The sequence below is a fragment of the Dasypus novemcinctus genome, chromosome 6, assembly GCF_030445035.2.
Source record: "Dasypus novemcinctus isolate mDasNov1 chromosome 6, mDasNov1.1.hap2, whole genome shotgun sequence".
NCBI classification, from domain to species: Eukaryota; Metazoa; Chordata; class Mammalia; order Cingulata; family Dasypodidae; genus Dasypus; species Dasypus novemcinctus.
Window position 1 is genome coordinate 36,607,511 of NC_080678.1, and position 12,041 is coordinate 36,619,551.

General features: G+C 41.8%; 1 protein-coding gene across 9 annotated transcripts in view; it reads left to right on the forward strand.

The window, feature by feature from the left end:
* The window catches only part of BTRC (beta-transducin repeat containing E3 ubiquitin protein ligase), a 228,204-nt gene extending 217,212 nt beyond the window's left edge, over positions 1 to 10,992 (forward strand). For all 9 annotated transcript variants that reach the window (XM_058298531.2, XM_058298529.2, XM_058298530.2 and 6 more), the window contains 2 exons: positions 4,088 to 4,280; positions 6,187 to 10,992. In XM_058298531.2, the coding sequence (XP_058154514.1) occupies positions 4,088 to 4,249 (162 nt within the window). In that variant the 3' untranslated portion in view covers positions 4,250 to 4,280; positions 6,187 to 10,992. The remainder of the gene's footprint in view (positions 1 to 4,087; positions 4,281 to 6,186) is intronic.
* The last annotated feature ends 1,049 nt before the right edge of the window (positions 10,993 to 12,041 follow it).

Consider the following 12,041-nt stretch of genomic DNA (forward strand, 5'->3'; position numbering starts at 1 on the left):
AACCAGATTGAAGGGACTCCTAATGACCAAATCTGACTCAATTTGAACATCAAAATAATTATATTACTTAATTATAGTTTAATAACCCATTGAATAAAATAAGAATCCATGAGTCTTTACTAATAAATGCAGAAGGAATAATAGGATTAGAAAATCACCATTTGGCAACTGTCATATTCAGTAAGAATGATCAGTGGAATGGGTGAAAGTTTGTTAAGTAACTGGATATTTACACAATCTCAAAGTATCTCCCCACAAAATACTTACTATTAAAAAAGGGGGAAGATAGTCTTTGCAGTGAAGAAGTTTGGCAAACACCATCTTAACCAAATGATCAAAGTTAATATCACTGATTGTAGAACAAATAAGCATCATGTGCCTACTGATATGCTGCCCTGAGAAAGATGACACTTTTGTGGTGCTCCTGCCAAAAATGTATAGCCTGAATCTCATCATGGGGAAACATTAGCCAAACACAAACCGAGTTATTTTACAAAATAACTAGCCTGATATAAAAAATATCAAGATCACAAAAGATAAGGAGGGAAGCAGACTTGGCCCAATGGATAGGGTGTCTGCCTACCACATGGGAGGTCCTTGGTTCAAACCCCGGCCCTCCTTGACCAGTGTGGAGCTGGCCCATGCGCAGTGCTGATACAGGCAAGGAGTGCCCTGCTAAGCAGGGGTGTCCCCCGCGTGGGGCTCTGGTTCCCCGCACACGGAGAGCTGACACAACAAGATGACACAACAAAAAGAAACACAGATTCCTGGTGCCACTGATAAGGATAGAAGCAGTCACAGAAGAACACACAGCGAATGGACACAGACAGAAGACAGCCGGCGGGGGCGGGGGGGATAAATAAAAAATCTTTTAAAAAAGATAAGGAAAGACTGAGGAACTATACCAATTTGAAGTAGACTAAAGACAACTAAATATAATTCATGATTCTAAATTCAAGATCCTAGAGAAAATGGGGGAAAGTATTTATTTATTTAACTGTAAAAGAAACTTGCTATTGGAGCTTTTGGCAAAAATTTGAATGGACCATGTAGATATAATGATAATATTATATCAATGCTAATTTCCTAGTGTTGATACTGGCACTGTGGCCACTATGTAGGAGTGTCCTTTTCTCTTAGGAAATACACGCTGCAGCATTTAGGAGTAATGAACCATTATTTGTGCAACTTAATATCAGTTGGTTTAGGAAAAGAAAATAGTATGTGTGCATGTGTGAAGGGAGAGAATGATAAAGCAAATGTGGTAAAAATGATATCATTGGGGAACCCAGGTGAAGGGTATACATTTCCTTCCTCTCTTCTTGCAACTTTTCTGTAAGTTTGAAATATTAAAATAAAAAGTTAATGGGGTTTGGGCAGTGAGTTCTAAGAAGAAACATCAGGCTAACAGGAATAGAGTGGTGGGGGTACTATTTTTATGTAATGGAACGAGGAAGGGTCTCTCTGACTGGGTTTTATTTGAGCATGAACTGGAAGGGAGAGAAGTAACAAACCATTCACTTATCTGGAAAAAAGAGGGATCCACAGAGAGATACTGGGCTGCTGAGGTATGCTTCTGAGGCACAAGGTGGCCACTCTAATTGGAACATAGTGAGCAGGAAGAAAGTGTTAGAGATGAGATCAGAACAAAGAAAGATTGGGGAGGACCTGGAAGACTGGTAGAAGCTATGAATTTTTCCCCAAATGTGGTGGCATGACATTGGAAGATTTTTAACGAAAGAGTCAAATGATTGACATTTGCAAAGGATTACAGTAGCTATGGAGCTGGGTCAAGACTAGGAGCAGAAAAACTAGCTAATAAGCTATTAAATAAAAATGAGCACAATAAAAACATGAATGAAAGATTCTAACAGTTATTTTACCAGAAAATAGATATGGATGGCAAACACGTGGAAGAATACACAGCATCATTTGGCATTAGGGAAATGCAAATTAAAACTCAAGAGAGACCACTACTCATCTCTTAGAATGGCTAAAACTTTAAAAACTGACAATACCCAGTGCTGGTACAGATGCAAAGCAGCTATTATAAAACTTTCATTCATTGTTGGTAAGATTGCGAAAATGGTACAGCCACTTTGGAAAACAGTTTAGCAGTTGTTTATCAAGTGAAACAAACACTTAGCAAATGACCCAACAATCCCATGCCAGTATCTTTACCCAAGAGAAATGAAAATCTGTGGTCACACAAAAGACCTGTATCCAATTATTTATAATAGCTTTATTCATAATCATCAAAAACTGGAAACAGCTTCATGTCTATTAACCGGTGAATGGGTGAAAAACAGTGGTGCAACCATACAGTGGGATCACGGACACACACAACAACCTGGTTGAATCTGAGATGAATTATGCTGAGTGAAAAAAAGCCAAATACAACAGGCTACATACTGTATGATTCCATTTAGGTGACGTTCTCAAAAAGCCAAAATGATAGAGACAAAGAACATAGGTCAGTTGTTGCCATGGGGATTGGGAGGAGAGAAAGGATTATCTGCAAAGGGGCACAAAGAAATTTTGGGGGGTAAGAGAAACATTTTATAACTTGATTCTAGTGATAGTGACACAACTATACATTTGTCAAACTTCTTTCAACCTAAATGGATGAATTTTACTGTATATAAATTGCATCTCAGTAAACCTGACTTGTAAAAAAAACACTATAATGCTAATACAAAGCATATGAAAAAGTGCTCAACTTCATTAATCATCAGAAAAATATAAATTAAAACTATGATAAAATACTACCAGAATGGCTAAAATTTAAAAGATTGACAATATCAATTGTAGGTGACAATGGAACAAACTAAAACTGATACTTTGAGGATGGGAGTATGAATTTACACAACTTTGAAAAACCGGTATTATCTACTAAAGCTAACTATGTTCCTACTGTGTGGTCTAGCAATTCAGTTCCTAGATGAAATAAGTGTATCAGTCCATCAAAAGACATGTGCCTAAATGTTCATAACAGCTTTATAGTAACCAAAAACTGCAATCAGTCCATATATATACCAACAGGAGACTATATATAAATAAATGGTTATATTCATAAAATGGGATATCAACTAGCAATAAAAGTATGACTACTGCTACATATGGCAACATAAATGAATCTTACAGATAAAATGTTGAATAAAAGAAACCAGCACAAAAGATTACATACTATCTGGGTCTACTTATAATATGAGGTTCAGGAATAGGCAAAATAAATTAATGATGAAAGCATGTTGGGAGGGTGGTAATATTGACTAGGAGGGGACATGAGACTACCTTCTGGGATGCTAGAAGTATTCTCCATTTTTATCAGGGTAGTGGTAACCCAGTGGTGAAGTAGGGTAGACTCATACCTGCTCATGACTGCCAATTATTAAATTCTTAAGAATGTTGCAAGCTGGTTGACTTCATGTGGGTAGCTTGAATTTGGCCATGGTAGGAGTTTCTAATGTCGTGAAAATCTACAAACTTTCTGCAAATTGAGGAGAGCCAATGGTTAAAACATTTAACAGCACACTACTGATTGTTTCTCACCAACCCTTGGCCTCTGAGTGTAGAAGAAATCTAGAGACAGAGAGAGGATAAGGCCAGGGAAATACTGAGGAATGCCTTCCTCCCACCAAAGCCAAGGAGAGTCGGCAATGAGAAACTAGACAACTGTTTAACATGTCTCAGCTCTAGGGACTATTACTTTGTGTATGAAATCACTGCCCAATTTGACTTTTTCATAGCAATGAGTGTATATGCTGCTGGCGCAAGTACCCTTTAGTCAAAGTTTTTTCTCTGTATTTTTGAAACAACTAACTGGTAGAGAAAATTATCAACACACCGTAATATTTCCATAAACTCCTCTTTTGATATATTGCTTAATTTGTCCTTTTGATTTTGAGCAGTTCAAATTCTTACCCTCTTGTCATTTTGCCTATTGCTACCAATGTGAGAAGGATCAGGGAGTATCTTGCTAAAGATATGGGCTATATTTCCTGGAAATAAAGAAACCCTAAGTCCTAGAGGAAAGACGCTGTAAGCAGATGTCAATAATGTGGAGTTTTTGTTTTTGCTTCTTTAGGAGCATTCTGGAAGAGTTTTCCGACTCCAGTTTGATGAATTCCAGATTGTCAGTAGTTCACATGATGACACAATTCTCATCTGGGACTTCCTAAATGATCCAGCTGCCCAAGCTGAACCCCCCCGCTCCCCTTCTCGAACATACACCTATATCTCCAGATAAATAATCATACACTGACCTCATACTTGCCCAGGTATGAAAAAGTATTATCTACATAGCACTGTGGGTGGGAGATGGAATATTTGCTATAAGGTGCTGTTAGTTTTTTGAGCCTTCTCATGCCCATTAAATCACCAAATCCTATAAAGCAGAGGAGGCAGACAAGGTGGGAGAGGACTGAGCTGCTACATTGCATGCTGCCTTTCATCAAGGTAGCCACCCACAGTTCTAGATGATTCTGGGGTCCTACTTGTATAGTGGAACTAGTAATTCCTGCCCTGTCTACTAATAGATGTTGTGAAAATGAGATTTGAAACACTTTGACTAAGAATAATGACCCAAAAGCTTGTTATTTTGTAGTTTCCAGATCAAACCAGTACCTACAATAGAGACCCTTTAAGCCAGGTAGATCATCTAATGTGTGGATGGAAAAATTCCTTGGTGAAATACCACTCTGGCATCTCACAGCCCTACCTCATTAATGTTGTTCCACTTTAAAAACTAGCTTTTTTATCCTTATCCTCACCCTCCCACTCACTCCCCCTCCGAAAAAGACCATGGAATAGCTACCTCTGAATGTTGGTGACAATTCTGTGTATCCTCCTACTCAAGTCTCCAACTTCTCTCTGAGGCAGGAAGAGATCCTAAAATATCCAGGTTGTCTGCATTATGGTATATTCAGATCATATGTGGTATCCTAACCACTTCAAAAACACAATGTTATACCCAGTTAGGGAAAATTGCACAAACTACTGGGGAGCATTGCCCTTATAATGATTTCTCATTTCCACACTTGCCTCAGTTGGTATGACAGAAGTGCACGTTTAATAATCTTTTCTGTACATATTTTTGTGCTGTTTCTTCTCACAGATGATCTGTGCCCTGCCAGGCTCACTTCGGTGCTCACTGCTTTCATGGAGGACACAGTGGTCCTCAGCCTCCTTGCCCAGTCAGATGGGCCTGGGTGGGAATCCTAGCTCAGGTGTTTCCTAGCTGTGTGTGACCTTGGGCAGGGAACTTCCCAGAGCCTTCATTTCCTTATTAGTAAAAGGAGGATTGTAATACCTGCCTCAGAGGTGTGGTGAGGATTCTGTTGATATAATATATGAGAAAAGCTTAGCACTTAGCACAGTGCCTAGCATATAACAAACCTTCAGTAAAAAGTGGTCATTATTATTATTAATATTGTAATTATCATGTACCATTCCCCTCCTTTTGTCAAAATTATCGCTTCCTTAGATTTCTATAGCATTTTAACAATTTTACTATTCTTCGTGGCACTCTGGTTGTTTCTTTTTCCTTCTTTCTTTCACCCTTCAACATAGCTAACCCTAAGAGTCCGTTTCAGATCTCTCTTCCTTTCCAGACCTCCCTTCTTTGGGTGCTTTAATCCCAAAGCTTCAGCTTCATTTCCAGGCCACATTCCAGCCACTGTCTACACAACTGACCTTGAAGCCGCAGGAACACTTCTAGTGCAGCACATCTACTGTCAGACTTTCCCCGTAGCCATACTTCCAGCACCCTGCAGCCAAAGAGCCAGACCACCTTCACCCAACTCCCCCACCTCTGCTAGCGGCACCACTGTGCTCATGGTCACTCGGCAGAGCCTCAGAACTCTCCTTGATTGCACTGCCACTGTTGGGGGTAGCTCACAGTTTGAGGTGAGGCTAACCATGCTCAGTCATAAGCTCAAGACATCAGAGTTACTCTCCTTGAGCCCCATGGCCCTGAGTATGTGGTCCTGCCTTTGGTATAAATTCCACACACAGGCCATGTGGCCTTTGACAGAAGCTTCTGCATGGCATGGATAAAGAGCAGGCATTAGGAAAGACCTCCAAGCCTTTCTCCCAGTCAGCAGTTAAGTTCATGTTCTTTCCCTCTTAGAGCAAGTAAGAAATACAGGAAAAGAAGTAATGCTTGTTTGCTCTGTTTTCATACAGGACTCATTAAAGTTGCGGTATTTAATGTATCTGCCAATGCCAGGAAGAGCAAGAACAGTAACGATCGAACTCCTACCCAGTTTCCCCGGACTAGCCGAGGAGCCGGGCTTTGAGACTCCTGTTGGGACGCGGTTGATCTGAAGTCGACCCAGGATGGTCTACTCAGCACAGCTGGCTGCTTCCATGCTGCTATCGGAAGATGTCTTTTATCTTTCATGAACGATTGGAACTTTTAAACCTCACTTCCCTTCCCCTCCTCCTTCCCCCTCTGCACCCATTTTTTCCCCATTTGGTTCCAGACAAAGATGACCTATAAATATATTTAGTGTTTTGCCAGAATCTCTCTTGCTTTGCGTTAAGCAGAACTAGTTCCCTGTATAGCCTACTAGGAGAGACCCACTTTGGGGGTCAAAGGGATGCAACTTCAAGCCAGAAAGCCCCAGGGTCTCCCCATGAACTACAGAAATGCTTAGCACCTGGCAAGATCAGCCCACCACCACCAAACTTAGGAGACAGAGCTCTCTGTATAGTTCCAGGGCAAGAAGCAAAGAGAGAAACAAGAATGCACACTCTGGAATATTTGGGTGTCTTTCCTTCTTCTTTCTCTGTTTCTGTCCCTCTTCCCTCTCCTTCAACCTGTTTCTCTACTCCACTAGAAAAGAAAGTGTGTGAAAAGAGTGTCCTCAATTAGAATGAAGCAAATCAGGGAGAAATTGCAACACTTGAAAGAGTCAAATGCTGTTCACTCAAAATTTCAAATCCAGGCTTTTGCTGCAAGTGACCCTATATGGCAACAGTTGCTTCTTGGACATGGTACTTTCATCATATTGGCAATTCTTCCTCTTCTCCTTTCTCTCCCCCACCCCCACCCCCAAAAAAAAAAAAAAACAACAAAGGGCAGAAATTTCCTGGGCTCCATCAATGGCTGCATCTTATCTGGACTCAGCAGTCTCCCTGATTCCATGTAGAGTGTGGAAAGGAGTTGCTGATTGCATTTCCTCTCATTAACAATTAGATGTGTAATAAAGAGCATTGTACTTCATCTTAAATCACTGGTAAAGCTCAGCCTACAGAAAGGTTTGAAATGGCCAGGGCCAATCATTCAGTGCATTCTGCATAATGGTTCACATCTCTTGATTTACTCATCTGGACATGTGAGCATCCAGTCGCCTGTATCTTTGCCAAGATCATGATTGGGGTAGCTTATGAGATGGTGTGAAGTAAAAGCTGATTTCTATTTCATTTAGCCCATAAATACCATCTCTCAAAATTTAATCTAACCACCACAGCCTTGTACTGCAGAACCTTCCTTCTGCTTTTCCCAAACCTGCTATTCACAAAAGGGCAGAGCTGCCAGAGAAAGAGGATGGGGTGAAATTTGGCACACAGGGTTTATTAATGGGGCAGAAATTGCCTTCTCTTTCCTTTTCTTCCTCCTCCTGGCCTTACTTTGCCCTCCACCTCCCCAACCAATAAAATTTCTCTGGTAATTGGTAGACAGTATAAACAAATGACCTCAGCAATGAGTAGGCTAGCATGGCCACTGGGAAGGCAGCTGTCTGGGCTTTCTAGCCAGTGGGCTGCAGGTACAAGGGCACATTTGCCACACCAACCTGGAAGCACAGGGTGTACAGCTAACGTGTCCAGCTTGCTTCTGAGGGCATGAGTGGACCTGCCCGGGCCACTTTACGTGGCATGGGCACACCCATGGAAGGCCCCAAGGCCACAGTGCAGTCTTAAGTTTCCCTTGGAAGCTGGGTAGCCAGTCCCATTGTTTCCATTCCCAGTCAAAGCAGCTAAATAAAAGAGCACATTTTATTCAGCTGCTCTAGAAACAGCAAAACAGGAGCCAATTGCACATGACCACCTTCTTCAGCGTGTGGAGAGGGGAGAGAAAAGCATCTTCACTCTTCCCTCTGATTTGCAAGAAGGTATCCTGTTTTCCAAAAATGTACCCGGACTGAATGTTGTTATTATGTAGTGAGAGGCAGATTATGCATATGCATTTTTCCTTTCCTGTTTTATGAATACTTTCAAGCTTTTGGTTCTAGCTTATATTCAGAAAACATTTCCCATTGTAATGATGCATCATTACCTGGAAAATATTTTCTGAACACAATCCCCTCCGCAACTACCCAGATGCTACAGAGAAACATTTTCTGTTTAACCACTATCAAGGTTTCTTGTCTGTTGTGTTGATTATAAATGGCTTTTTGATTGGTTAAGGATTTTGCCACAGTTGAGGTCAGGGAGCTGTCAGCCCTGAAAAACATACAAGTCAAACATTAAAGAGGTATGGATTTCTAGCTGTTTCAAAATATTGTCCAATAGCCATAACTTTACTAGTCCTTCTCTTACATGCTGCTATAAAAGTGGGAGCTGTTGAATATTCATTTGTGCCCACGGTTTTGCTGTCCCATCTAGGTTAAGTTGAAGGTATATTGTTCCTCAGATTGTTTTGAAGCTTGTCCAACATCATAAATGACACCAAGGATGGACCCTGCAGATCTGGAGCTATTAGCTCAGTTAAAGATAGTCTACAAGTTGTCCTCTCTGCTGTTGATGAAAATGGGAATGAAGTTAAGTGGTCTGAAAAACGTGAATCGTTCACATTTGTCAGCTCTGGGGGTCATTTACCAGTTCATTGTAGAAGAAATAATCAGGTAAGCAGAAGTTCATTTCCAGAGAAGGTAAACCCCACTTACCATCTCTGCATGATTTCAGTGGGAATTGATTATCACTAATCCCCAACTGGGCTAGAATAAATGTAAAGTTTGACCTTTTGGGGAAAAAAAAAAAGAGAGAGAGAAAGTAAGTCTCAACACTTAATGGAGTGGTAGAAAAGGAGCTGGAGATGCCCTTGGCTCTGAAATGAAACGTCTCCATTGTAGATTTAGTCTCTTCTCACTAAAGTTCACTTTCCAGCCTGGAGCCTGAAAAAGCCCATCTTAAAGATGGGGTAAACCCTGTCCAAGGCGGGCAAGAAAGATGTGCATGCATCTGCACTGTTGTGGGCATGTACAACCCCTCAGTTAACACTGGGGCCACAAGCAGAAACAGCATGCCTTGATGCATGTGTATATTTTCACTGCTAAGAACATCCTTTTACTTTATGTGCAATTTGAAAGTTGTGAATTATGAATGGGAGACTTCCTATAATTGTCCCTTGGCAAAAGTCTTTTTGGTGACTCCTTCAGAGATGGGCTCTTTTTGGAACTCTGTTGAAAAGTAATAAAGTCTGACTAGCATAACTTGTTTCTGAACTGGACAAGATCCTAATACCCCTCTATCATTCTGTATTTTGCTTAAGTATGAAAAATCCTTTTTATTTTTTTTTTGTACAATCGACAGCTGAAGAGAAGAAAATGTGAACTCCTCTCCCTTGCCTTCTCCTGGTACTCATTGGTCTGAATGACTTCTATATATAAGGGCTTCTCCCTTATATAGCAGTTGATTGCAGATGGAACCAAAGGACTCGGTGTAGAGTGGAATGGGGTGGGGGACACTGGTAACAATTGGGACTGCTTTTTCTTTTCTAGGATTAGATTAGATACCTTGGTATTATTGACCTTCTTAGCATCTTCCATTTACCTTAGATGGTAATACCGTCCTTCCTGGAGTGGAAACAATACAAACCAGAGTAGTGCAGGCTGAGGGGCTAGGCTGCAAGCTCGATTTCAGAGGAATCCAAGGTACTTACATGTGGGGCAAAGGATGCTTAGATACCCACCCCCTGTGCCTACCACATTCTTTGATCATCAGGTTTGCCGTATGACTTTTGATCCACATTTCTGATCTCCTTCCCCATTTGGATGAGTTCAGCAGACTCTCTAGGAGCTGGAGAACATGAAAAGGTACCCTTGCTTCTCCTTGCCTTCCTTTCTTCCCTCCTAGAATAACTCTTTACCCCTAACAAGTCCATCCAGAGACTGTAGACTAGGTTCATTACACTGGGCTTCATCCACACAACTAATGACAGACAAACAGGGCCTCTTACTTTAGCCACAGTCTCAATATAATTAGTGCCAGAAAAAACAGCCATCTCTTAGGGAAATCAGGCTGAGTTTGGCTTTTTGTTAACCTATAGTTCATGTGACTTCTGAATCACTGGGGCTGAGGAGAGAAACCAAAACATGATCATGGCTGCGTGATACCAGGTGGAACTCAAGCATTGGTATCTAGAAACCCCTTCTGTTGGAAGTTGAGTATTGTGATCTAAAAATTCGTGGAGGCAGATGACATCTGAAATACTTTCCAACCAACCCAGCTGGCTCTCTTAGCTCCTTCCTTACTCTGTGTGTGTGTGTGTATGAGAGAGAGAGAGAGAGAGAGAGAGAGACAGAGAAGGACCAGTGCAGTAAATGGCATAAAGTGTTACCTCTCTTCCTATCCCTTTTCCTTGAACACTGAAGGGAAAGACCAGCTTTTCAGGGCTGCGGAGGGTTGGGGAGGAGTTGTTTAGACCTCTGGGTGCAAGGAAACTAACACCTTCCCAAATCAGTGAACACTTAAGCTCAACCCAGTCTGATCTGAGGGATGTTCAGTGGATTCCAGCTATGGGGACTGGCCTGGCAACAAATGTGAGCTTCCCTGAGAGCTGCTGGTTGGTTCAGCTCTTTGTTCTAGACCCTTACGTACTGACTGCTTTGACTTTGTGATTATGTTACGGTGATGTATAGTCGATGTACCAATATGTTCACAACCTAGTATCATGGTAATATAGTGTGTTTTGATTTGGGTTTTTTTGTTTGTTTTTTTAACTGTTCAGAAAAATAACTTAAATTACAAATATAAAATTAAACTGAATTTTCAAAGTGTCTTGTCTCTTTGCTTCAGCATCAAGAGGAGAATGAGTTGTTTAGATAGACAAATCAAGAAGTGCATAGGACCAAAAGGTGTGACTATTGGGTCCCTGGCATATAGTAGTGTTCACTTTCGAATTGAAGCCAAAGTGATGTGTAATTTGTGAACTTGTCATCATAGCCTCAGTCAACTACAACCCAAACTGAGCACAGAATTTAATTTTTCTCTGCTTCCCCAGTAGGTAAGGAGACATGTTTTCCCAGCATCCCACTTTACCAGTTTATAGACAGGTGAGCTCACATTTGATAATAATTTCCAAAGAGACTCCACCCAGCTGTAAAAATGAGCAGAACCCTGCCACCAGGGTCTGGATGATAGCACTGCTGCTCCCAGTGAGCCTCCCCCTTCCCTCCTGAAACCAAACCTAGGAAGATGGGTACAAAGTTGCAGAAGGGACTCTCCATTTTCTCTCTTGTCCCTTCTCTAGTTTCATAAGCTGGACCCTCTCAAAATTAAGCCCTCCAAATTTTAGACCTGTAGGCCTTTAGTTTGGGTATTCTTCCCACTTGACCACCTCCCTGGCATCTATCAGCTTTGTGGTCTCAGTGCCTGACTTGCCTGGACTGTCCACAGTGGTCACTAGAGCATCCTCAGGCCCATGGTGGACATGAGGGCCTCAGGCAGAAGCATTGCTGCTAGAGCTGGAAGAACGCCAGAGCATCAGGTGCACCCAGCACCTGATGCAGATGAGGAACCTGAGGAGCAAGAGAAGGGATCCCATTGCCCACGATCACACTGAAGTCTACTCCCTAGCAACTCTGGGCAGGCAGCACCCTAGAGAGAAGGCAGGGGCGTAAGAGTCAGCAGAGTAGATATAGCTCAAGTGGTTGAGCACCGGTTTCTCCTGTACGAGGTCCTGGGTTCCGTTGCTAGTACCTCCTTTAAAAAAAGAGTAGAGGCTCTCTAGAGGTTTATGGAGCTCATCTTCAGGCCCAGTGTCAGATCCCCCCTGCCAGGAAGGATGAGGTCCAAGGGCATGACCTGGAAAACTC